The 26,975-nt window shown below is 43.1% G+C and overlaps 1 protein-coding gene across 5 annotated transcripts; it reads left to right on the top strand.

The window, feature by feature from the left end:
- TNFAIP3 (TNF alpha induced protein 3) lies at nucleotides 1-26,975 on the top strand. Of its 5 annotated transcripts, XR_001554187.2 has the most exons (12): nucleotides 4-375; nucleotides 2,611-2,924; nucleotides 7,286-7,476; nucleotides 7,701-7,848; nucleotides 8,038-8,208; nucleotides 8,914-9,094; nucleotides 10,574-11,487; nucleotides 12,818-13,050; nucleotides 13,797-14,016; nucleotides 21,832-21,888; nucleotides 22,755-22,963; nucleotides 23,864-26,968. XR_001554187.2 is itself a non-coding variant. In XM_015858416.2 (11 exons), exons 2-11 carry the CDS (start codon nucleotides 2,627-2,629, stop codon nucleotides 22,769-22,771), a joined length of 2,430 nt encoding a protein of 809 aa, XP_015713902.1. In that variant the 5' UTR covers nucleotides 4-375; nucleotides 2,611-2,626; the 3' UTR covers nucleotides 22,772-26,975. The 5 variants fall into 5 exon arrangements, 4 of the variants coding, with proteins under 4 accessions (XP_015713901.1, XP_015713902.1, XP_015713904.1 ...); XM_015858416.2 differs by having other exon boundaries at nucleotides 22,755-26,975; XM_015858415.2 differs by lacking the exons at nucleotides 22,755-22,963; nucleotides 23,864-26,968 and having other exon boundaries at nucleotides 1-375; nucleotides 21,832-22,727.

Genomic DNA, 26,975 nt, shown 5'->3' with positions numbered 1-26,975 from the left:
AGCGATGCCTGCGCTGCTGTTGTCACATGTCGGAAAGTCCCAAGCGCTGACGGTGGAAATCCCCGCTGGGGTTTTTTTTTGTTGTTGTCTTTTTTTTTTTTTTTTTTTTTTCCTGTCCATGCGCTGAAACAGAAAGGGGAAAGAAAACAAGAGGCTGAGCTCAGCCCTTCATTCCGCAGCGCAGGCAGCGGCGGCAGCAGCTCCGGAGAGGGGAGGGGGCGGCGGACGCGAGAGCGGCCAGGTCAACCCGGGCCTGCTGCCGGCTGGGTGTTGATGGCGGTCGAGCCTGACTGTGTGCCCCCGCCGCGGCCCAGCTGCTGAGCGGCATTTAGCGGCGGATCGAGCCCGCGCCTGGAGGAGCCCGCCGGGCGAGAGGTGAGCAATGCTCGGGCTGGGAGAGAGGCTGCCCGACTGTATTGTGGAGGTTTTGTTAGCAGTCCCGCGGCGAGCGGTGGAATTGTGCCCTCTGTTGACTGGCGGTGGGCCGGGGTTGCAGGTAGAGCGGGGGGCGGCCGGCTGCGAGGCCTGGCTGGGGCTGCTGCCACCCGCACCTCCGAGGGACGGAGGCTGGAGGCTGCAGGAGGCTTTTAGGCTCGTTGCAGTGCTCGGCCGGCAGGGGTTTACCATTGGCTTCTTCGGTTAGGGGACAGAGCTGGAGAACGGAACACAGGGTTCCCCAAGACCAGCATCTTCCATATTATGTGCTGGGGAACTATGTGCTGCACTGTTTGCAACTTTTTTCTTTTCCTGGGAGCTCAGTAATTACATGTTTAAAGGCCATGTAGGGTGGCCATGCAATGAAGCACAGTGTGGTGTTAGCAAGTACAGCCTTAATGTGCTTTGAGTTGTCAGCTTCTGTGGCTGCTGAGCTGCTTCATTGCTTTGTTTCTCATAGTCAGGGTTGCTCTGATGTTGCCTTGATTGATGTTTGAGGTAACTGCCACAGACAGTAGTTTCCACTTTTGGAGGGGAAAATGTGCCCGTAGAATAGAACAGAACATTGAATTTACGGTTCCAGTGAATGCTTCTGTAGACTCAGTACTTTTTGTTACCTAAAGCTGGAAATAACCACTTCAAGGGTCCGTGCCAGTAGTGATTAATCATCTGATAAGCCTTTATTTGGGTAAAAAAACCTCATTGACTCAATGACTCTACTTACGTAACTTAGGAATTCAGTACTCTGGCCGTCTCCGAGCAAAGCAGAGACGTGGTTATTAAAGAGGTTAATATGTTTATATGTCATTCCTCAATCCCATATTTAAATATATGGATGGTTTATGTGAGTGGCGTGTGTGAAAGTATATTGGTTAGGGATAGATGAGAAGCAGCTGTTAGGAAGCTTTCTCTTGTTTCTGGTCGCCCTATACTTGGCATGGCATGTATCAAGGTCTTGATTTATACGTATGACTTAGTATTTGTCCCTAAATTTGTAATCCTCACTCCTGCTGTGACCAACTGGATTCTAAATGTTAGGTATGCAGACCTTCATTTCGCTTGATAGAAATCTGGTTGTGTGAGCAGAGCAGCAGTCTACATGGACAGCACGTAGTCTCTCCATCTAAAAATAATAGCTCATGGTGTTACTGCAGTGCACAGGAGGGATGTGTGAATGTGGTCCCTGCATCTGGCTGCAGCGAGACACAGAGTTAGTGTGCTCAGAATGAGTATTTCAGACTACAGATACTTCGAGGTTATGGGGTTGGTTGGCTTTTTGTTGTTGTTCTTCCTGCTGTAGCCCATCAGGCCAGAGGTATGGAAGAAAGGGATGCAGGGCAGTAAATGCTGCTTGTCCCACTATGGAAAAATATTGGGGCTTTTGAGCCAAGTGGAAATGCTTTTTCAGCGATGTTGACTTACCGCTGAGTAATAGTGGCACCGCAGCTTGTTCCCCCACACATTGCACGAGCACCTCTGCAGTGCTATTCTGCTCACAAAACAGAAGGAGCCGCAAGAAGAGTAGCACAGGTCTGGCCCTGAGTGCTTGATCTGCCACTAATACCTCTTTTACCATCTCCAGCCAATGTAAGTATGGGACAGAATCTAGCACACTGTGTGATATCCAGGCTCTTTTTATATCATACCAGCATCACTTATCAGAATGCATGAGCTGTGGAAATCTGAAATGGACATTATCTGTTTTTTTGGCATGTCATCAAAACAAGAGTTTGGAATGTGCTGAAAGTTCAGCAGGTTCATATGGTGGTTACAGTGTGCAATTATCAATTAGTCAAGTTTCCAAGATAGTTTTCCCTTCCCTTGATCTTGCCTTTTTCTTTCCTTGCTTTCATTTAAGTGCCTTTTTTTTGTACAATGATGTAATCGTCTTAGTGAAGAATGAACTCTCTTCAGGAGTTCAATGAATGATCACAATAAATGGGTGGAATAAGCTCTTCAGTAGTTATCTCTGTGTAATGCAGAGAGGCTGACAGAGGTAAATGTTAACAATAAGAACTGGTATAAGTCTCAGTGGATGTCATTCGCTCTGTGTACTAACAGGCAAAACAGCAACTAGAATTCCACACATGGAAGTGTATTCTCAGTCTGTGCAAACCTTGCAGAGCAAGGGCAATTAACAAGTCAGTAAGAGAACACTTTTCTTTTTCATTTCAGATTTTTGTCTAGGAACATGGCTGGCCAGCACATCCTTCCTCAGGCTTTGTATCAGAGCAATATGCTGAAAGCTGTGAAGATTAGAGAGAGGACACCTGAAGATCTGGTCAAACCCCCCAGTGGAATAATTCACCACTTCAGGACTATGCACAGATACACTATAGAAATGTTCAGAATGTGCCAGTTTTGCCCTCAATTCCGGGAAACGCTTCAGAAAGCCCTGACTGACCAAGCCACCCAGACTTCACTGGAGCGCCACAGGAAACTGAACTGGTGTATGGAGGTCAGGAGACTCGTGCCTTTGAAAACTAATGGTAAGTTGTGAGCAGGTCTTTGAACTCATTTTAAAGTGGGTAATACAGATCTGCCCTTTTATCTTAGTTGCGTAAGCTAAAATTCTCTCCGCGTAGCATGCTGTCTGGAGTCTGTAGCAATCCCCATCCGATGGCATGATGAGTGGCCTGAAAACTTCCTGGGTATTTTCATAACATCAGTAACTTCTGTCTGTCCATTGCTGTTCCACAGGCCTGACTTTCCATGTGTCAGTTCTCCTATTAGAAGCAGTGGTCAGCCCTTAACTCTAGGCAGGTGGAGGCTTGGGATGCTTTGAGCAGCAGGGATTTATTCCCTTGTATAACCGGGCCAGATGGTAGCACCCTTGTGGAGTTTCACCAAGCTGACCTTGCTTGCAGCAGGCTCAGTTCTGCACACAGCCAGCTCCCTGGTGCTCTGCTACCTAACAGGGTCTGTGAGGTTCTGCCTTTCCTTAGGGCCTGACAGCCATTCCTCCACGTGCCTCGGGCACCAAATACTGGTGGCCCTTTCTCTTGAGGGTTGGTGCTGGTTATAGGGCTTCACTTTAGGGTTACTTTATGCTTATTGTGTCAGGTGCTATAAATGAAATAGAGGTGGTACAAACATTTCTCTGTGGGATACAAGAAACCATATCATCAAGCAGGCAAATTTAGCACATGACTGTGAGAACTGCTGGGATTTCATATTCAGTACAGGAGAAATTTGGTAACAATTATGAGTTACAGTCGTGCAGCTGTAAACTCAGACTCAGGATTCTCTGCTGTATAGAAAGCCCCAAACTGGGAATGTAGACAGGGAGAGCAATGACTCCAAGAACATGGGAAATAGATATTTTTTTGTTCAAGGAGCGGGTGACGCTGGTTGTAGAAACAGTGGATGTGGGACCTTCAGCCAAGTCCCAGCATCATGCTCATTGGGTGTTTATTTTCAGATCTGTTTATATACACACAGTCCTTGTCTTTCTAGACCACAGTCTTTTCTTCCATGTCTGATTATACACAACCGTGCTTTACAAAAGCCATAAAAACAGAATCACCATGTAGATGCAACTGCTCTGACCTTGAAGAGTCCAATCCATATGTGCATCACTGTCACTGTAATAGAAACACTGAAATTTTGGTGAGCTCTGTGGGCTGCATCTGCATTTGGCTGCAGTTGAGTGCCCTCATAGGCTGCGTAATCTTGAACTTCCAGGACTGAGATTTCAGCTACAGCATCCAGTGCTTGGCAAGTCCCAGGGGGGTGGCATTGCTCCGTATGTGGAGCATTCAAAGCTTTGCTCTGAGACATATGCTGTAACAGATCTTGTGTGAAAATGGTCAATGTAAATAGGTTTTGTCTGCAGCAAAGTGTGTAGGTTTTGGAACCCCACATCTGATAGTAGTAGGAATTCTACAGGGCTCAGTACTGATTAGGCAGGCAAATTCTTCTGCTTATGGGATATTCCATGAATGGGGTCTGTTGTGTCAGGTCTTTGTGTCGGGAATGTACACCAGTATTATGAATTTGTGGGCTGAGATTCCATCTGTGAGTAGGTGTTCTGGTATATAGGATGCTAAAATACTGGGGCTGGCTTAGAATGGCAAGTCAGGTTGATTTGTGCTCTCCCCTACACCTCACACAGCCAGTACAAAGCACGTGGTGTGGCTTCTGTGCTATAAGGTTGCTGAGGGCATGGAAAGGAGGGAGGAGTGGCTCTATGAGCATGTGGTTTATGCAGAGTAGTTGCAGCTTAGCAGGAGGGGGAAGGTAAACTGGGCTGAAGGAGTGATCCCTGAAAAACGGGATGGAAGCCTGGAGGAGCAATGTGCTAGCCTAGAAATAATGTTATTCAAGTGAGTGGGAATATAAACGTGGGCTTTTTTTTTTCCTCCACGTGGTGTGAAGAGTATTTTAAAAGCATTCAACTGCATAACTCGAGGTGTGGGAGGAATACATTAGTTCCTTCAGTCGCTGATGGGTTTTTCTAAGAGATATTTTACAGAAAGGGTAGTTAGGTACTGGAATAGGCTCCCCAGGGAGGTGGTTGAATCGCCATCCCTGGTTGTGTTCAAGAGCCGTTTGGATGTGGTGCTCAGGGATATGATTTAGTGTAGGGTTTTTAGAGTTAGGGTTCTGGTTAGGCTGCGGTTGGACTTGATGATCTTCAAGGTCTTTTCCAACCTGGGTAATTCTATGATTCTATGATATGTGTGATCTTTCTTAGTTCAAAACAAAGAAAGAGATTCTCCCATTGGATCTTTTAACATATATTTTTACCTAATACTTACATGAGCTCACAGCATAAGAAAAACCCCAGCTTTAGAATCGCTTCACGTTTATTTGCGGACATGTGCAGGGAGAATAGGAGGAAAGGCGGTAGGTGGTACCAAAATGGAAACTGCTCTTTTAAAAACAACACGCACCAAAAAATTCCATCATCTATTGGCTGCAGCGATTTCACTTGTATAATGAATAGGCATTCATTCCAGTTCACCCAGCCACACCCCCGGGAAAGTCCGAGGGAGGCTTCGCCGTTCAGCTGTGCGGGCAGCAGAACAAAAAGTACGACTGTTGCTCAACTGGTAGTCAAATAGTGCTGGGGAATTCCAAGTGCTGTGTAAGGAATTTGGTGCGGTGCTTCTCAATAAAGAACTGAAAGTCGGCTCTGAAAAAGAAAAAAAAGACAAATCTTATCTTTGCTCTAGATTTTGTGAAGGGAAAATTTTACTGGGATTAATATCTCATCTGGCTTGTTCAGAAGGAAACCCAGACAGTTTTTCTATATTATACGTTGCTCCCTGATTTATTTATTTTTTTAGCTCATACAAGCAGGCTACAGTCTTTAGGTGAGCTGTGCAAGATGGCATTCAGAAACCAGAAGGCGGTGTAAGGAACCTGGTGTGCAAAGAGTCCATAATAGTTTATAAAGTTTGAAGTACCTCTCAAGCAATAGCTATGGAGTTTGTTGTAGATTTTTCTCTGATGCATCAGAAAAAGTAGAAGTGTTCATGCAGTGACTTACTTGAGCTCATAGAATCATAGAATTACCCATGTTGAAAAAGACCTTGAAGTCCAACTGCAGCCTAACTATAGTACCCTAACTCTAACAACCCTCTGCTAAATCATATCCCTGAGCACCACAGTGATGCATAATGCATGGTTTCAGGTGTGTGTATAGTGGTGGTCCTTTTTTTTAACTCACCTACATGAGAAGAATCTTGCAGTTCTATCATAGTTTGTGTCCTCTGTTCCAAGGAAATTACTGCGCTTTTTAAACTTTTGATAAAACTGCTTCTCCCTGTATTAAACACCAGGCCTAATTGTGCATCTGGGGCCATGACATGACGTGGCTGGATGTGGCTCTGGGCAGCCACATCTGGTCTAGTGGTCAGTGACCCTGCACATAGCAGGGGGGTTGAAACTAGATGATCATTGTCCTTATCAGCCCAGGCTATTCTATGATATTCTATAACAGTAATAATTATTGATATTTCCCTTTCGAAAAGCTATTGAAGAGGATGGGTAGAAGCAGAATTTGAACCCCAGCCATAGGCATACTTCGTTCCACCTTTCAATTAAGTTAATTAACCACTCTGATTCTCAGTTCCTCCCCCCTGAAACTGCAGATCCTTGCTTTCCTTCCTGCATGTAGGAAGGGCTCTTTCAACGGAAGGGATTGTCTGAATGGAAAACAAATCACTGTTTTTCATTTAGGAAATCTTAAGTTTGTGTTTTAGGAAGGCAAACCTTTAAACGTTCAGCAGTGCAGCATTCAGCTGTCAGTACTGAGAGGAAGGCAAGAGGTGTTCCTACAGTTGCTTTACATAAATCTCTCACTGTCTCTCAATCTTTGTAATTCCTCCACTGAGCAAAGCCCATCACTGCAGCCCTTGTCAGAGGAAGCGAGGCTTGCTGTTACTATAGGATATTCTCAGTGTTTTCCATTTTCTCAACCCTGTGCCATCAGGTGTATACATTAGCGTAAGCATTGATGAAGGGCATTTACACATTCTGTTATACTTTTAATGTGACTCAGTTGTGTTAAAAGCTATTTCAAATGCGCTTGACATTTGCAATCAACCCAAAATTTAGCTTTTGGTATCTGTCCGAGTTAAATAAAGAGCAAGTTTCCTACCACTGCTGAGTGACAGCTCACTGTCAAGTGAAGGGACAACCAGAGGGAGAGGAAACAACTTGCTTTATTCTCCTGAGCAGAGCATTCTTAGCTGTGATCTGCTTGTGAAAAGCCTTCTGGCAGACACTTAGGGAGAAGTGCACATGGAATATGTATATGTTCTGTGTATTCCCACATCTCACATGTTGGTGAAGTTGTATTTAAGTGGCCATTTAAAAATGGTGTTGTTGTTTTTTTATACAGGCGATGGGAATTGCCTCATGCACGCTGCATCACAGTACATGTGGGGTATTGAAGATGTTGACCTTGTCTTAAGGAAGACATTGTTTAGTGCGCTAAAGGAGATTGACACACGGAACTTCAAGCTGCGCTGGCAGCGGGAGGCGATTAAATCCCAGGAGTTCGTGCAAACGGGACTCCACTTTGACACCCGGGTAAGGAGGCCTAAGGGATCGTGCTGTTTCCTCAATGCTTGTCAGTATTGCCTTGCTGATTTTCTTTCATTTTTTTGGCTTCACGTATTTCCACTGTTGGTGGAGAGAAGAAATGTTGTTCCTTTGGAGGAAATGGGAAAATGTAAATATTTTGAGCACTGCAATTGGTTCCTGACCCTGTGTCTTTGGGCCGGTTTTGAACTGATGGATGTTTCTTTTTTCAGAACTGGGAGGAAGAGTGGGAATACCTCATTGAAATGACCTCCCCAGAAACATCTGGGGCTCGAAACAGACTTCCTTATAATGCACTGGAAGAAATCCACATCTTCGTTCTTGCTAACATCCTCAGAAGACCAATCATTGTCCTTGCAGGTGAGTTGTTCAGCATGTCATCTCTCATTAAGGACTGCATTAGTCTGTGCTTTATTAGTAATCTGATCTTGCTAATTGCTGTTTTCAGGTAGGCATCTTCTGGAACTGGGAGTATTTGGGATGCACCCAGAATGTTTTTATTTGGCAGATGCATCAACTTAACAGATTTTCTTTTTCTTCCTTACGTAGATAAAGTTGTGAGAAGTTTAGAATCAGGCTCCAGTTTTGCTCCTCTGAATGTTGGTGGTATTTACCTGCCATTGCTTTGGCCAGCTGAAGAATGCTACAGATATCCAGTTGTGCTCGGCTACGACAATATGCATTTTACACCACTTGTGACCCTGAAGGACAGTGGGCCAGGTATTTTTCAAGTACCTTGTCTAGTATTTGCATAGCCTCTTCAATTTTGTTACACTGCTAAAGCATTTAAAATACAACCTGGTTTATATTTCCCTTTTGAAAGTTAAAATTGATGTAGAAGATTCCTTTGGAATATGTTGTTAAAACTTAAACAGAATCAGCTGTGTCTGTAAATCTGAATAGAAACTACAGACTGTCTTCAAAATACCAGCTGAAAAGGGAGCGCAGCTCACCTGCATCAGGGCTGGGACAAGTCAAAAGGTGGCCTCTGCTTTGCAGTGCTCTGGCCTCCTTTCCATGCTCCTCCATGGAAAGCTTTGAAGGACATAGTCTCAGAGCTGTGTGTTGCTGCCTAGCAGGTGTGATGAGATACTTGAAAGATGGCAGAGTATACATTTCTTCTGAATGGGTACCAGTTCTCTAAGTTCATGTTAGGGCATCATCCCATGAAAATGTATAATGAGGTAAGATCTATGGTACTTCCAACAGTGAGAAGACAATTATGCATTGGGGACATTAAAATTGCAGTGGGATGGAGTTTGATCTGTAGCAGGGCCATGTCTGCCTCCTCTCATAGTTGTGCTCTTTAGAAACCAATTGGTCTTGCTAGCCGTTCTCTTGTCTTCCCAAAGTTCAGTAGCAGTGTTGTATCTCATAGTCTTGTCTGATAAAATATCTATGCTAAATCTTTGTGTTTCCACACAGAAATCCGAGCTGTCCCTCTGGTCACCAGTGAACGAGGCAGATTCGAGGATTTGAGCGTGCACTTTCTGACAGATGCAGAGGAGAGGGAGAAAGAGCAGCTGCTGAAAGACTACTTGGTAGTCATAGAAATTCCAGTGCAAGGCTGGGATCATGGCACAACTCATTTAATTAATGCTGCAAAGTGAGTGTCATTCCTGTTTCCTCAGTTAAGTTGTTTAAGGTAGTGGTAGGATCCAGACAGCCTTGTGTGCGTGCTTTTTGTCTTTCCCTTCTATGGCAGTATACTTCACCCTCTGCAATAAAAAATACTGGCATTTCTGTTGATGGGTTCTAACCACATTCAAATGCAAAAATGTCTTCAGACTTAGCAGCTTGAGGAAAGTAAAACCAATGGATTACTTTCTTACTTTTATTGCCTTTTAGATTGCTCAGGAAGTGGCTGAAAAGCAGTTAAAACCAGGAACTGGTTACAGAGAACCCCTGTGCTTTATGCAAGGGTAAATTGCCTTAAGTGCTTGTGGTGTAATTCTGCCTGTGCAAAGGAAAATATTTGGCAATCTTTTCAAAGCAGCCTTTTGAAAGGCTGTGTTCCTGCAGTGGTGCAGCAGGCAGGAAGCTGTGGCCAGTGAAGGAGTTGGCATCTGCCCTCGTGCCCCTGGCAGTCAGTAACACATGGAGCAGCTGCAGTCACCAGCTTCTTGTATGTGGGGATCACTGGCAGTGGTGTCTGCCTGCCCCTTTATGACTGTTGCTACTCCCACTGCAGCCTGTAGTGATGTCTCTGTAGTGTTGAGTTGTTCTGCTTTGGTGGCCTTCTACCCAAAGGATAAATGCAGTAGTAATTGAGCTTCTCCTGCTGCCCCAATAGATTCTTGAGTAATACAAGCAATTCTGGCTCCTCATCCTCCAAAGCATTGCATGGTAAAGATACAATGTGGGATTTTCCCTGCCTTCAGGGTCCGGGTAGGGATTCTGCTAGAAGTATTAGTACTGCACGTACTGAACTGAAGCCACTTTGTTTGTCTGAAGAATTTAACTAGTAGCTACAGACCCCAGAGTGCAAAAACAGGAGCAGATTTTGTAATGAAGTTTATCACGAAGTACTGTGTCTAGAGTATGAAAGGTTTGTTTTTAGCATGGGCTGGTGAAGAAGGAGATCTGACACTCTAGTTTCAACTACTGAGCACAGGTCTTCAGACAAATTTAGAATTTAGGGGATTTTCTTTTTATTTCTGAAAGGTTATCCGATTATTCCTCCCGCAAACAGCTTTCAGAGACAGAAAAACCTCACCTTGAAAATCCTTTCAAGAATACTTCCGTTTAGTACCGTGCGAGTCCATTTCTTTAGATGTGAAAGTCTCTATTTGACATCACTGAACACCTGCTTCTAAAATTATTTCCATTTACAGCAACAGTTTAACATCCTAGATCTTCTAGCTGAGTAATATGGATGTGTATTAAATGTACATTTCCTCCCCATGTGGCTTATATTTGCCTCCTCCCCTTCCATCTGCCCTTTTCAACCATATATATATATTGTGTGTGTGTATGTATGTATATATGTGTGTGTATATATGTGTGTGTGTATGTATATATATATTATTATTATATATTATATATATTATATATACATGTATATTATTTTTTTAATGTCTGTTAGGTTGGATGAAGGCAATCTGCCCAAAGAAATAAATCTTGTGGAAGATTACTTTCAACTGGTGCAGCACGAGTACAAGAAATGGCAGGAGCACGCTGAACCTGCCAGAAAAGAGGCCTGCTCCAGGAACAGACAGGAACTGTCTTTTTCCCAGCTCTCCCTCTTACAGGTGAAATGTGAAACTCCAAACTGCCCTTTCTATATGTCTGTGAACACCCAGCCCTACTGCCATGAGTGCTTTGAGCGGAGGTCGCAGGGAATCAAAGGAAGAAAGCAGGTCTCCGAAGCAGCACCTGAGAAACTGAAGGCAGCTGGGTCCAGTGGTAAAGCTTGTGAACCTGGGGGATGGATGTCTGAGGAGGCTGTAACAGGGCCTCACTCTGCACCCCCAACTGCTCCCAGCCTTTTCCTCTATAGTGAAACCACTGCCATGAAATGCCGGACTCCAGACTGCCCCTTCACCTTAAATGTGCAACACAACGGACTTTGTGAACGCTGCTACAATGCCAGACAGCTTGCTGCTAGTAACAATTTGGACAACCAGAGGCGTTTGGACTATGCCACGTGTAAGGTGTGCCACCAGAAGGCCAACAGGACATTTAATGGCATATGCAGCACTTGTTTCAAAAGGACTACAGAGCGCTCTTCAAATGGCAGCCCTGGTTTTGTACCCGCGTGCCATCAGAGATCTACATCTGACCCATCCCAGATCCCACAGAGCCTCCTTCAGCATTCCTGCCAGCAAACTCCCAACAGCAACTGCAACGAGCCACTCTTGGCCGCGCTGCCTCATGCCCCACGTGCTTTGGAGGAGAAGGGAAGTAAGCTCTGCAGGAAACCTGGCTGCAAGTTTTTTGGAACAGCACAGAATGAGGGCTTTTGCACGCTGTGCTTCTTTGAATACAGGGAAAACCACGGTAAGTGAAGATGTGAGCTTTGTTAGATGTGCAGATGGTGAAACTGAAGTTTTGCGTGTGCTGTGCTCTGAAAGATCAAGAGGTGACAAACACTGTGTAGCAGAAGCAGCAGTATGAGGAAAATGTGCTTTATTGGCTGTTGCTATCCCAAATGAGAGGCATGCAATAACAGTGTGGGATATATGAAATCTTGTAAAACTTCCCATTGCCTTCCATGAAAGAAAAACTTCAATCAAGCATCATTTTTGATGCCTTCCAACCCTACACTGTAGTAATGTTTTGGTATAAATCTTCTCAGGTTAAACTTCATCATAGCTAGACCAGTTCTAGGAACTGGTGAGGGAAGTGATGTTGTATTGATGTTAGTGAAAACCAGTTGTGTTTGGAAGGCTTTCTAAAAACTTGGCATGAATTTGAAGATCTGTATCCGTTCTGGGTTTAACAGATATAACACTGGAGTAATGACTGAAATCTCAATAAACAGAGCAAGGAGAATTTGTCTGTGGTTAATATGCAAATATAATGTGTAGACAATACAAAATAAGTATTTGATAGTAACATAGGAATATATGGTTATAATGTACCTTGAAATGTTTCTTGATACTCTATGCATAAGCTTAAAATTAAGTCCTAAAATAGTCTGTAAATTAATCATGTTGGGAAATCATCAGCTTCCATGCTGCTGCTGTTTCACAGGCAACTGCCTTTGGATACAGAGGGTGGGATGCACATGTGAGAGGAAAATAATACTTATCTCAAGACAGTTCCGTTGCTGACAAGCAGATCAGTGCTACATTTTCCATGTACTTTTACATCAAGGGCCTATTATGCTAGCTTACAAAAGCTTATTTTTGAGTGTTGTTCACATAGAAAACTGTTATGATTGTGGAATATATGATTGCCTCATTAAATTAAGAGGTTTAGGGTGCATTAACCTATTAAGCTCTGTACTACTATATTTCCACTACCCCATGTGATTGAAATGAAGGAGGACAGAAGGGAAGAGTTGGGATGTATTGCAGGTGCCATTCTAAAACCGATGGTGATTTTCCTCGTCTTTATTGAGATCCAGTTTCCATGCTGTGAGCAGGTTCTTCTCGAATCAGCTGTTTGATGTAAAGCTTAGTCTCTATTAGCCCTTTGTTTATGTAAGCTGAAGGAATGTGCTCTGACTGAGTGGTATCGGAGTTGTCAAAATGCAGTGTTTGAGACTAGCAGATTTTTGGTTTTTTTTTTTTCTTTGCCAATTGAGGAACTTTTGTAATCACTTTGGGCCATAACATCTTTTGGGCTCATTCACACATTTCCTCATCCTTTCTTTGCATTACAGACAGTGCTTCACTACGCCACCAGAGGAGATCTCAGAGGAATTCCTCAGCAGCTGGTCAACAGGGGAGCTCAGCTGCTGCATTCCACAATACCATGTCTTGCCAGCAGCAGAACTGTGGCACCCTGGGTAGTACCATGCTGGAAGGCTACTGCCAGAACTGTTTCATTAAAGCCCAGAGCCAGCGATTTCAGGAAGCCAGGAGGACTGAAGAACAGCTAGTGAGACAGCCTGAAGTAAGTATGAACTCTGAAAACCTTCCTCTTGTTTAGCATGTTTTTCCCTTGTGAGAGTGACTCAGAGAGTGTAATAGGATGCAGCAACATGAGAATTTCTAAGTGTCATGGGAAGACTAGTGTAAGGTATCTCATGATTTCCACTTGCTACAACTGAGCAGTACTTCTAATGCACATCCTCAATTTAGTATTTTCGTGGCTGTTGGTTCTATTTTACCTACCTAGAATTTGCCCTGCAGTTTCAGTGAACCCATGGCTGACTTTGTTTGCTGGCTGTACAGGGGTTTTCATTCATCCCTTTAGAGCTATGTAACTTCATCAAGAGATTTACTCTGCTTTGTCTTGCTTTTTTCGTTGAGCACATCACAGATTTTCTGTTCCAGGCTATTTCACTTGGTCTGTTTTGGTTTTAGAATTGAGAATTACCAAAGATACAAAACCTATTTTTCTAGGAGATGACAGAATTTAAGCTATTCTTTGGTAAAGTCGCCTCTTGGTATCATACTCCTCAGAAGCAGTATGTGTTGTATTAGGATCTGGAAAGCCCACTAGCTCTAGTGTGAATTTTCTACTTTGCAAAGCAGTCTCTTAAAGCTCTTGCGATTTTTGCGGCAGTGTTTGTTGTCTGTGGTCACTACCAACCCCCCAGTGGTCCCATATACAATATGTTAGCGCAGGGGAAAGTGAATGAAATGCTACTTGTGCAACCAGCATGACAACTGACAGTGTTTTTAATGCGTTTCAAGAGAACAGGACAACGCAGAGATCTACAGCGAGCAGCACCGACTAGCCAGAAGAGACAATGTGCCGTGGCTTCATGTCAGAACAACCTGGCCTGCAGAAGCAGTGAGCTGTGCCAGCAGTGCCAGCGCCTTGGTCAGCTTGCACAGCTGGGGGTTCCCAGGGAGCCAGCTGCAGACGAGCCCCCAAAGCAACGCTGTCGAGCCCCTGCTTGTGATCACTATGGTAATAACAAGTGCAATGGTTATTGCAATGAATGCTACCAGTTCAAACAGATCTACGGCTAGCGGAGAGGAAGAGTTGGTAAAGAAAAAGAAAGCGATACCAGCTTCTTCCTTAACTGAAATGGTGCTATGTCCAAAACACTTATCAGTCCTGGGAGCAGGGACTAGGGGGGAAATATAAGCTGTCTGCCCTTGTTCCTGTTTATTCCCAAGAATGGGAATAAGTATGTACTTCCTCTAAACACTGCATACAAGAACTGCTATGGAGGGCCGGTTGCTTTCTGCACAGAGCTGTCTTTCATGAATAAGCTCCTGTCATGCTCTATTTAATTCTTGGACTTTCCAGTTGGAAGTTTGAAGCATTTCATTCCGAAGAGCTGAGCTTCCTGGTTCTGCCTCTTTCTCAGTACCTCCCCAACGCATGCAGAAGGAGGACTCACATCTACTTTTGTCAGCATGGGAAATCTGCATTGATGTATGTTGGTCAGAGGCATGTCTTTGCTGAGAGAGATCCTCCAGGACAGGCTGATATAACCTTGCAGTTGAAACAGAGTGAGGTTGCGTGAAGAAACTTGCTTTGGTTTGCTCAGTTTCTTGCTTCTGTTCTTGTGGAGCTCAGCAAGGCTGGAGCTTGTGCAGGCGTTTAGGGTGGTATCAGTGAGTGGTTCTGGGTTTCAAGAGCCCTTGGCAAACTGCAATCTTAAAACAAGCAGTGGTCAGCATTTAGATCCCTTCCCAAAATCAAAGATAGCTGGAAAGATAATGTGATTACCAAAGCAACTTTTACATATGTGTGATGGAAAATGTGAATCCTGCAGTTCCCCTCACATATGGAAGGAATTATCTCCAACCAAAGAAAAAACAGTCACAAAAGCCTTTCGTCTTAGGCTCCAGTTTTGAAGCCAAAGCAACTTTCTTCTCTTCCATTGTAACTGCCAGAAATACACATGCTGCTGTTCACACCCCAGCTCCCTTTTTCTCTCTCACTTTTTTTCTGTTACCCTTAATGTGATTCTGACATTGTGCTAACAGCTTGGAGCTTGGCAGTGGGGTGCCTTAGAATCAAGACTTTACTCCTGGAGTTCATACATTTACTTCTGAATCTGCAGTACTTCAGCAAATTCACCTTTACTGTTGTGCCCGATGGACTCTTTTCCCCTTTCATACTCCTTATTTTCAGTATCTGTTTTGCTGCTGCTGTTTTGGAGGTGATACCTTTTCTAATTTCCTTGTCAAGCTTAGAATCTTTTTTCTATATATGAAAAAAAAAAAAAAAAAGAAACAAAAAATTAAAATAATTCAACTTATTTCTGTTAAATTTTATATATTTTTAATGTTAATGTGAATATATGGTTTATTAAAATATTTATATTATTTCAAACAATGCAACTTGAAATTTGCACATCTAGGATTATTATTTTTTTTTACGTATATTTACTCTTGTGTTGAAATTTGCCAACTTAAATGTATGATTGAAAAACATTCTCGGATATAAAGAAATAAATTATTGAAGGATTGAATTTGGTATTTTATATTGATGAGAGGGAGCACAGTTGAGCACGTGGCACCCACTGCAAAAGGATTTCTGTCCTGGATGACCACTGAGCACAGCACTGATGTCCCTTGTTTCAGGTTGTGTAGCCAAGCATTTTCAGAAGGCAGTAGCTTCTTGTGCATCTCTGTGTAGTCTCTCAGTACCTCAGTGTCCTTTTGGTACCTTGTGGGATGCCATGCAGTCAGTGTACATCAAGACTTAGCTCCTGTGTGTACTCAGTCTTCCATTCCCAGAGCTGAATGTGGCCAAGTAAGGATGGGGCTGGACCAGGCTGCAAGGGAAGCTAAGCCAGGCAGACTTGATTTTGCTGTCTTCATCCATCTGTCCACCAGTTACCCCAAGGATTCCCAGCTGGTTCAAGTGCCACTTTGGGAGGCAGTGATGGTCATGAGAGCTCTCCACGTGTGTAGAAGCAAAGGCCCAGGGTGGCCCCACCACCTCACCATGAGTAGCAGGGATGGCCTTTGCCTTTTTGGTTTTGGCATCTGACTTGCTTGGTAGCTCCTGAAAAGCAAGTTGCTAATTGCTCAGCTGGATGATACCTGAAAGGGATGTTTTCTTTTCATCTCAAGTTCATCCACACCTAGCCATCCTCCCAGGGGCTTTCTGACTGTAACGCTCCCTCAGCATGGCGTGAAGATGCCTGCACTGGTGCTCCAGTATTTCAGGCCTCAGGCAGTACTGCATGCCACCCTGAATTCTAGGTGCTGCCCACAGTCTGAAAGGAAAAGCAGAAGGGGCTGCAAGCCTCCTTGTGTAAAGGGACTGTGGGCCCTCTCCTAAGAGGTGATCCTGCCTACCCTGTCTCCTGGTCAGCTGCTCTCTTCCCTAGTTAACCCTTTCATTTTTCATTCAGGAGCTTGCTTTAGCACATGCTTCAGGTACCTTCCCAGTTGAAACCACATAAATGCTGTATTCTGAAGTACTTTTAAGATAGCTCAGCTAATGTTTGTAATTCTCACAGCTTCCTCACATTCCCAAGTTCATGCCAACTTTCCTCATACAGAGTTTAGCCCACATCCCTTTGGACCTGTGTGCCGCATCCTTTCAAAGCAGACAGCCTGAAACCTGTCTGCTCCATCAGGGCAGAGCCTCTCACGCCTACCAACCCCATCCTGTGTATTCCTATTCTTCAGCTTCTGACAGGAGAGCTGGGAGGGGGAAGGTTGGTTAGCTCTGGTTGCCACTGACTGCAGCCTCTGCACAGAAGAAGGGTTTTAGCTGAAATGCCTGAATCCCCTTGATTTTCTTTGCTACTTTCCGGGCCTGTTACTCATATCTTCGAAGTCACATGTGGTTCATCTCATTCTGAAGCTCATATGTAAATGAATGCTCAGCCTGTCTCTTGTGACCGACTCGTGTGGGAACTTTAAAGATATTTGTGTCTTTTTATTTTTTATAATATTTTGGTATTTCCCTAATACCCTGAGGGGATTTTGACCCTCTGATGTTTTATTTTGTCTGCCCAGCTCCTCAAGTTCAAGTAATTCTTTTTCCTTCCTGGTCTGTAAGAGAGAACTTTCATCTGGATTCTCCCTTTCTGAGACAGCTTACAGAAAGTAGCCTCTTTGCTGAGATGCAAGATTCTTTTCTGAGTAGAAATTCCTTGTAACATGGTGCAGAAACTGATCGTTTTGCAGGCTGTGCTTACATATTCATTTTATTTAGGGATACTTGTAGATAGCCTCAGTAATTCTTTCTGACTGAGAAGATATATGATCTAAATGTTATCTGTTAAGCAAAATGTGGGCCTTTGGAGCAGGAGCAGTACACCAGTGACAGCCAGCAGCCCATGATCTGAAGAGTGACAGGCCAGCTGAGGCCTTATTCTGGCCACAGATCTGCATTAAAATGTTCCACTGTGCTAAGTGGTGGCATACCCAAACTTCCCATGGGGAATGTCCCTGGGCTGGGCACCAGCCTAGTTCACAAGGACATAGACCAGTGAGTAGAAGTGGTCTTAGGACTCGGCATCCATAGCTTGGGCCTGCATCCCTAAGATATATTTTTGCTCAAATGGTTTGGTTGTAAATTAGAAATGCTTTGCTTAAAGCAAATTATTGGGAATTGCTGACATTTTTTTCTGGCAACAAGAAACAGACAGTGCTCAACAGAATTGATATCCATCTCTTTTTTCCTACAGTAGTAATTTCCAAGGTTTTTGGATTACGGATCACCATGTCACTGGTACATTTTTAGTGCCTAAAAAGAAAGTATTTGTAACAATTTCTTTGGCTCTCACATTGCTCAGTGTTGCAAATGCAGCTACACAGCTCTTCAGCGCTGACTTTATCTGGAGCTGTAGTTTGTTTGCACCAAAAATCAGTTATCCATACCTGGGAGCTATGGCCCCATACACTGACAATGGTAGGAGTAGGAGAAAAGGCAGTTCAGCGATTTAAATCCCAGTGTGAGACTCAAGCTTTCTGGGTACACCCAGGAGTATTTCTCATCCAGGATTGAGGGGGAAAGCTCTAAGCTCCTCTTCTGAACATGTACAACAGGGACTTTAAAGTGGTTGTTTGAAGGAGTTCTGCTTTACTGAAAGAAGTAAAAATGCTCGCATGTTCAATCCTTATAAAATAAGTGGTTTAGCATGGTGATATGATGGGAGTTTTGCATAGGGAGAATAGCAATTATGTAATTTTATCCAGCATACTTGAGTAGGATACAATGGTGTGATATGCAAAACACAAAAAGAGAAAACCACAGTGCTGAGCAGTTACAGTTTCACTTTATATTAAATGTAAAATAAGAAGTTACACTTTTCACTTGCCTGAATTTAATGAGCAGCGCAGCAAACTCGTTCCTGGTGGGAGCAGATTCAGTGTGCACACATGAGCTTGGTCAGTAATCTCTGTGCTGCTGCTGTCTCCCGTACTGGCGATAACATGCTGGTACTACCAATGCTTGCCTTGTTCAGAAGGGTCAGCCTAGCAGCACAGGAATCACAGAATCACAGAATGACCCGGGTTGGAAAGGACCTCAAGGATCATGTAGTTCCAACCCCCTGCCTGGCAGGGCCACCAAACATACACATTTACTAGATCACGTTGCCCAGGGCCCCGTCCAACCTGGTCTTGAACACCTCCAAGGACGGGGCATCCACAACCTCCCTGGGCATGCTCAGAAGTGGCTTAACTGAGCTGCCAATTTATTAATTCCCCTTGCCTTGGCCAGCTGTGGTTGCTTTGGAGAAGCCTGCCATAGTCTTCCCAAGGAGAAGTGGAGCTGAGTCAATCAGTCCCCTGCAGTCCCCTGTGCCCTCTGCCACTGCCCTCCACCTTCTGCCAGTGAGCTGAGTGAGCTATAGGCAACTTGGTGAGCACAATGCAGCAGCATCTCGAGTTACCAAGGCATTCATTCATTCAACAACAACAACAAAAAAAAGCCTTTATGTGTACATATTAGAACGTCTTTAATGTTGGTCAAACAGAAACCTGAAATAAGAGCAGGTAATTTTGCTTGGGAGTTTTATGATGACATCTTTTTGTACTAATGCTAATTCTCAAAAAACTCCCTGTGTCTAATACTGAAAGACAGCCTACGGCGTGCAACGCAGACTGCCCCCTCCTCCGGCCTCGCTAAACTGAACACTGTGTACGTAATCTCTCCCCCTCCCACTACCCTTGATCTCTGACAGCAATGATTCTTTTTGTTATTGATTCGTGTTTTACCCCTCTCCACCCCCCCACCCCCCCTACACACACTTTTTTTTGCTAAGGGCCTGGTACAAATACATGATGTTGGGCAGGAAGTAAGATTTCCCCTGGTGAATTACCATGGGGGAAACTTAGGTTTTATTCTCTGCTTATGGCTTCGTTTCAAGGGATTCATATGATCTAATACAATTGCGTATGGTGAGTTCATCCAGTTCCCAACCCCATACTTTTTTTCAAAGGCTCAGTGGCATGACACAAGAAAGGGACAAAATTCCCTTCTCATTTACAATGTAAAGCCCAGCTGGTGAGCTGGGGCTCTGCTCCAAGCTCATGTGCAATGTTCCTCACTTTGAAACAAGCACCTCTCCAACTGGCTGCTCTCAGATAACTGTGGGACATAGCCTGGTCATGGCATTAAGTGCTGTGCAGCCTGAGAACACACTGCCAGAATTCTCACTTTATTAATGACTGAAGCAATCATTTCATTTCCTCTTGTCTGACATCCATGATAGAAGAGCGTGCACTGAAGTGACACCTGGTAAACATTTTGCTGCAAGATCTGATAACGTTTATACTGATGTCAATCCTTAATAATTTGATGGACTTCAGCAACTTTACTCTAGATTTTCTGTAAGATAATGAGGATGGGAATTTGGCCAGGTATCTTATACAAACAGTGTCTTACTTCCTTTTTTGTGTTCTGGAGTAAAAAAAGAGGCATTCAGTTGCTGCTGTTGCAACCCACATGCCGCAAAGACATCTCTAAGCAAGCAGACCTCGCTGTTATGTCCTCTTGTACATAATGGCACACCTTGCACTGGCTGCTGGTTACCGTGTAATGGTAATTAGGCATCTCAGCCTGTTCTGTGGTCCTTAGTGCACAATCACTTAAAAAGCAAGAAAAATAGCCTGACTGACATTCCAACAGGATAAGTTATAGCTTACTTGCCTTCTAACTTATAGCCTGCAATGAAGATCAAACTGATTTTTACTTGAGGGTACAGATCAACATCATTTTTCAATTACGTATTATTCATACACAGCCAGCAAAATAGATGATGTTGCACACTGTTTCACAATCACGTGCATGTCTAGACCAGCCTATATCTACTGCCTAAAAGAAAAGAAGAAAAAGTCATCGTTTCCAGAGACTTTTTTTTCTTTTTTTTCTTTAAAAAAAAAAAAAAGGAAGTTTTGGGGGTGGTAATAGAGCCATGAATGCTGACCCTCAGCAGAGCAGGTCTCTTTGAAAGCTGGTGCTGGGGCAGGTGCTTGGAGCCTCCAGTGTTTGCCAGCGCTCCTGTGCATCTGAGTCATATCAGCCATGTGCACCACGGAAGTTCACAACGCATTACTCAGAGCAGGCATGTAGCTTGGGCTCTGCCAAACCCGAGGCTACGTGAATGTCAAATTAAACATATTCATCACCAGAATGTTCTTTCTCTGTTTTTCTTTTGGGCATCCAGCAGGGAAGACTTATTAAGGCAGAACTTCATATTGTTGGGATTTCATTATATAATTCACTGACTTACAGTTTGCTTTGTTGTTACTTCAGGCATTTGAGCTTTGCTTTTCTCTCCTGCACTGGGGCCTAAGTCAGACCTCCACTCTGGGCTATACAGTGCATTCAGTCTTCCCTGGGGCTTTGTTTTTCCACGTGTCCTCACATTATAAGGTCACTACAATGTTAAATTACCTCACTGTCACGTGTGCTTCGATCCAGACTGGCTTTCCTCTACCAGAATAGCAACCCACCAGCAGCTGTGACCAAGAACAAGCTGATCTGTGTTGTACAGAGCTTCCTGATACTTTCCGCCACATGGCTACACATGCACTTCCAGAGGCGCCTACACATGCTGTAGGTTTCCAGCTTCAGCTCCTCAGAGTGCCTGTGGTGGTCTCCCTCTGTCTCCTGGTGACTTTTGTCTTGTTGTCACCCACCCTCACACCAGTCAGGGTGCTCCTGAGTCAGTTTCTGGGGAGGATACTATCCTCTGCTTTGTCACTTTGGAGAAGGTGAGAGTGTGAAGTGCAGCTTGCTGGAAACACCCAGCCCCTAACACTCCTCCTTGGGCTGCCTACTTCATCTTGTAGGTGGCTTCTCCTGTAAAAATGCAGAAGTTTGGCTGAGCTCTGCGAAGGGTTGACCTTCCGTATTTCAGTTTTTACCTCTTTGAGCTGACAATGCTTCCTATTTGGGAACAACTTTGAACTAAACTCATCAAATTCAGCTGCAAATAGAGATAGGTTTTATCTCTTTTATTTTGATTCCCCACAATGAAGTTTCAGCTTGTACTAATAACATCTATAGTACAGCTGCCAAAACAGTGTTCGTTCTTCACCTCTTAGTATTAGCATGCTTTTTTTGTTTGTTTTGTTATGTTTCAGGGTATAACTAAATATTATCACTGCTAGAGAAAGTGTATCTAAACCGTATTGGTCATGACCTATTTTTGCTTGGCTAAAAAGGAACAAGATACTTGAAAGTACATGCTAATTTGTAAAACTTGAACAAATCAGTTTTAATACTGCAATAAGGGAAATGTGAATGTATAGAATGAATCCAGCAGAGCCTGTAATAAATAGAAAATAATTGCAGGACATCAGAGAGGACAGCAAAAACAGGAGATGGTAACTTCACAGCCACGTGGAACCAGTAAGTGTTTAATCTACAAACTTTCTTGTTTTCAGCTGAGTGAAGCAGAGACAAGTAGACACAAGAAAAAGTACAAACAAGTTCTTTATTCTGCAGCTCCATTTGAGCACTCTAAAGATAGCATCAAGGACTGCATGGAAATCCCCTGGATACACTTTGTAATTTTTTCCGGTGAATCTCAGGATAGCAAATATGAAAGGCAAGGGTAAGAGAATGACCACAGCTGGTGTAGGCTGCACTTTGGTATTCCGCTTTTGCGGTGCAGACACCCAGAGTGGAATTAATCTCAGCTGTCTCTCCCTCCCCTGACTACAAGGGGCACCCAGATGACTAGCTCAGATGTAGATGTTTACACTGGTTTACAAAGGTGACATTCTGGAGTAGATGCATCCCACGCGCCATTTCTGAGGTGATGTTTCCTCTTGAAGAAAGCTATAAAATCAGGGCAATATGCAGATTGTCTTTTGCTTTGTAACTCACTAACTAATCAGATTTTGATGCTGGGCAAGCCATGAAAATACTTACAACTTATGGCAACTAATGCCTCCCGAAATCAATGGGTGGTAGGCAGTTAAATGCTTTGCATCTCTGGGGCAGTTAACCATCCATGAATATATATTTGTCTTGCGAGAAATTAGAGAAGTAACACTCACATAACTCCCCTCAATAGCTGTGAAATTTAAATAATTAATTATGACAATACTCACTGACATCCTGAAGTAAAAGGTCTGACACAAATAATTATACTTGATGTTTCAGTCTGTATTGATGATGTACTTGTTCCCCACCAACAATGCAGTTTTGGGACATATTGAGGCTAAACTTTAGACAACCTTTCATTTTTCTGAAGTTGTGTTTTCTTTCAGGTACTCCTTGGACATAGAAGAACCGAGATGAAACCTGCCCAGAGGGAGCATGTGGAACAAGATACACGTCCCTGCATTAAACAGTTACCTAAATAACAATCTCGCTATGTTACCATTTCCACAGTTATTTCAAGTGTTCAAGAAATGTATTTGAACTCCCAAATAATTCCCTGCTCAGCTCCTGTATGTTTCCAGTGTAGAAAAACAGTGTAAGTGCAGTAATATGAAGGCAGGGTTGTTTGGACCAAGTGTTAACTGCAAAACACTTGGCACTGTTACCAAGGACAATGTCTGCTCCACTTGCATTAATAATGCATTCAAAGAAACAGGCTTTTCCTTTGCAGTAGATGGAACTGCATCAGTTCTCTTTCTAACAGAGCAAAATGTTGTCAAACAACAAGATAGTGTCACAGTTCTGCACACTACTTCTAGTTGGCTACTGATCATCACATTTAGCTTCATTGAATCATAGAGATGTATGCAAGGATTTGTATCCAGCTTACACAATGAGAAGTGTTACGAATGGGGGGATATAACTGACCATTTATTTACTCTGAGGTTTTCAAAATTATCAGGGGAGACGAAAATAAACCATTGTGGCGTGAACAAGGAAGCTAAGTGAGAAGTTCATCTCCTCTAGTTGGCTGTTACCTATTACTGTGATGATTTATTGCCATAATCAAGGAAGAAACACCCTCCTTGCAGTGGAAAAATGTTCCTAATAAAATAAAGTTGTGATCTCAGTGAGAATTGGGAAGTACCAGTAAAAGCTTAGAAATATTACCATGGAAAAAAAATATCTCAGCAATGGAAATACAGGGGAAAAACCACTTCTCCTAACTTGTTTATACATCCACAAACTACATAATTCCTTTTTATCTCTGCAACAAATGAACTTATGTTAAGATATTCACCCATTGTGCCCTCCTACTCTCTTTGTTGTTTTCAGCTTATAATTCTCCTGTATTAAAATGCGTTTGTTTCAGTGGGTCTGGATCGCTAATCCATCTATTTTACCCTGTTTTACAGACTCTTTTGTCTCCTTAATTTTTACCATTCTATTACTCTTTCGCTTGTTTTGGTTAATCTGTAACATTATTTTTTTCCAGGCCCACAGAAGAAAAGGTTGAATTTGATTAAATCTGGCATGAATCTCTGCAGAAGATAAGTAGAGAAGCCATTTGCTGAAGGATACTTACTGCCAATCTACTTTTCCAGTTCAAAGTGCACACTGATTTTGGCAGCGAGAGTTTCAATATTTTTCTGACACAACATTGTATGATATTGAAACAGATACCTCACAGAAGTCTACACCATTCCTTCTACAGATCATACTAGTAACTGATGTTGGAAAAGCATGGGTTTTATTAATTAACATGGAATCACATGAGTAATTTTCCTTTGTATTTAAGTGACTTTTTCAGGATTTGTGGGTGTAAGTTGGACTCAGAAAGAAGTGATGGTAGTTACTTATATCGTGTAAGAACAGCACTTTCCATTACATTTATAGGTAAGACAAAATTAAAATCAAAATAACAACAACAAAAACAAACCAGGAAGTTTACAGAACAATTTTCACCTCTGTATTTAGAATTGTTTATCTCTGAGGAGATACTTACTAGTTCTGAGTTGAATCTGGTGATAAAATCTTTATTGCCTTTAGTTTTGCTAACCTTTGATTTTCCCTCAGTGTGACTGCAAGTTGAACAAGTGAAGAAGTCCAAAATGTTCCTAAGTTCCTCCTACAAATGTTAGTGCATTTTTTTGTAAAAAGGAACGATACTGGAAAGATCTAATAATGTTACACAATCCAAAACTGACCTGTAATGGTGGCACATGGTATAGAAATTCTCCAGTAACATTAACCTTTATTAGTCCCAGTATACCCATCCAAACACCATGAAACATAAACAAAGTAAAGCCCTTGGAAAAGTTTCATACCAGGGAATTTTTTTACCTACCCTCTGTCCCAGACATGCAAACTAGCATATCTTCTGCCATCCTGCGCTAGGCTTCGCAGAGTTTTAATCCCTGTATGTGGGTGAGAAGTGGTTACGCTGTAAAAACCAACTCAGATGTCAAATGAACTAATGGGTGACACATAGTAAGTACTGGCTTAGAGGTCAACCTTCAGGTCTTGGCAGTATGCGGTAATGCAGAAAGTTCTCTCCTCCTACATGTCTGCGCAATTCATCCAGCTCCACTGCCGTATTCCTGCTGCTGACTTGTTCTTATGCAGCAGAGGAAAGGATCCTTTTCTCTCAGCCTGGAAAATGTGATGGCTTTTATTTGTACTTCCACTCAAGGCTAAACAAACTACAAACACAATTAAAAACAATTTATATTTTATTCTTTTCCTGTATTAAATAAGATGAAACAATGTGTTATGGATTTACACACATTCACTCTATTAACTTCTAGTGTAGTGGATATTTTTCTCTATAGGAGCTGGTCCTGCTCAGTGGCGGGCTTGTGTCAGAGCTGTGATTGGAAACAACCCAAGGGAAGCCTTATTTCAAGAGCAGTGTCTATTTATCTGATTTCTCTGTCCCTCTCATCTGCAACAGACAGCACATATTTACATTGTACCTTGCTTTCCTCTATAAATGACATGCTACTTAACCAAAGCAAGTAGTGAGGGGAAAACGAAATCTTGCTTGCAGCTATATTTATTTTGTCACCAGAATTAAGTTTATCAAGTTAATCACTGCAACTAAAAGGCATCATCTCATCTCACTGAAAACGGTGAGAAACAGGAAAAGTCATACCACACCCAGAAACCATGATTGCATTGTCACTGAGTAACCTGACTTTTCTCAACCAGTGACAGGTGATTTTTTCCAACCGGTAGATGGTTATTTTTGTCCTCCCACTTCTAGTTTGATCAAAAAGCACACATCTCAATAAAAGATCTTCATAAATAATCTACTTTTAAACACTCACCCAGGCTGGTCTCTGTGCCAACCAGCAGTACAGGGGCTCTCCCTCTGTCTCTCTTCCTTCACTCCCCAGGGATGCTGTGGTGTACCACTAGGTGACCTGGAAGCTCCTCCACTTCTTCTGCTTGGACCATAGCTGTACTCTGCTATCCAGAGGAACATCACCACAAAAACAGATCTGATGTCATCTGATCAAAACCCACTAGTAAGAAATCAGGGATGATTTTGACAGTTGTCTTCTAGTTGTCCTCCGCCTCATAAATACACAGACTCCTCCTCACCACCCCTTACCAGTGAGACACAAGTGAAACAAGCCTCTCATGCTGACTTATCTGCACAGATTTAATGTGGCTTATCATTACAAGACCGAGTTAAGCAGATCATGCAGATGTCTTGCTAAAGAAAGTGGTTTATTCAGACTTTGAAAACTTTCTTTTTTTTTGTATTTTTCTTTTTTCTTTTTTTGGTCCTACAGACGTGTTTCAAGAATAAATTCTACCAACTTCTAGATGGTATCTCCCTTCTCTAAACCATCTCTACTGTAAAATCTAAGTTGGAAGCACAGTGTGATTCATGCAACCTCTTCCTTTCCCACGTGAAAGCAGTTCTTGCTCCTCAGACACTTTATCTAGGAGTCTCTCACACATCCATATATGCAAGGATCAAATGTTTGTACATAAATCTCAACTGTTCTTTATTCCAGTTCAGCTTGAGTTAACTCAGATGAATCGCACTTTTCCAACCACACCTCTCCAAGAAATGTGAAATTATTGTCATATTTTTCCAGGGTACTTCCATCCATTTCTTAAACAAATAATACATCAGATGGGAAGCGAGCCTGTGGCTGGAGCCAGCACACTGTGCACATCCATCTGATATCCCCAAGGTTACCTTCTGTTCCCACCACTCTACCATCTTCCAGGAAGTGGCAGATCTCCACAGCTTTCCTGTGTGCATGGTCTCCCATCTGTTTTGGAGTCCCGATATCTTCACCTCTGTGCTTTCCAGTGTCAGAGGCCCATTTCTTCCTGTCTATGCTGGGAAAGTGTTATGACTGCTGAGGACCTCAAGTCATTAGTTTGTGGTTGCACAGCAGCCGTCACACAGTGAGAGTGCTGTGACACTGCCAGCTGTGAGAAGTTTCCCTGTGGGCAGATTCCCCTTCCCATTTCCTCTTTTAGCCACTTTTTGCCTCCTCCTCTCTCACCACAGCCACCAGCAGCCTGTTGCCTGCTGTCATCTCTGGTGCAAACAAGCACCACAGTTGATTTGTGAGACTTGC

This window comes from Coturnix japonica, chromosome 3 (genome assembly GCF_001577835.2).
Source record: "Coturnix japonica isolate 7356 chromosome 3, Coturnix japonica 2.1, whole genome shotgun sequence".
NCBI lineage: Eukaryota > Metazoa > Chordata > Aves > Galliformes > Phasianidae > Coturnix > Coturnix japonica.
The sequence above is the reverse complement of the archived record's forward strand: the minus strand, read 5'-3'. Positions and strand labels throughout refer to the sequence as shown.

Coding starts and splice junctions, on each gene's coding strand:
- TNFAIP3 (XM_015858415.2), top strand. CDS start 2,627: ATGGCTGGCCAGCACATCCTTCCTCAGGCTTTGTATCAGAGCAATATG. Junction 7,849..8,037: donor ACCAATCATTGTCCTTGCAG/GTGAGTTGTTCA, acceptor TTCCTTACGTAG/ATAAAGTTGTGAGAAGTTTA. Junction 8,209..8,913: donor CCTGAAGGACAGTGGGCCAG/GTATTTTTCAAG, acceptor GTTTCCACACAG/AAATCCGAGCTGTCCCTCTG.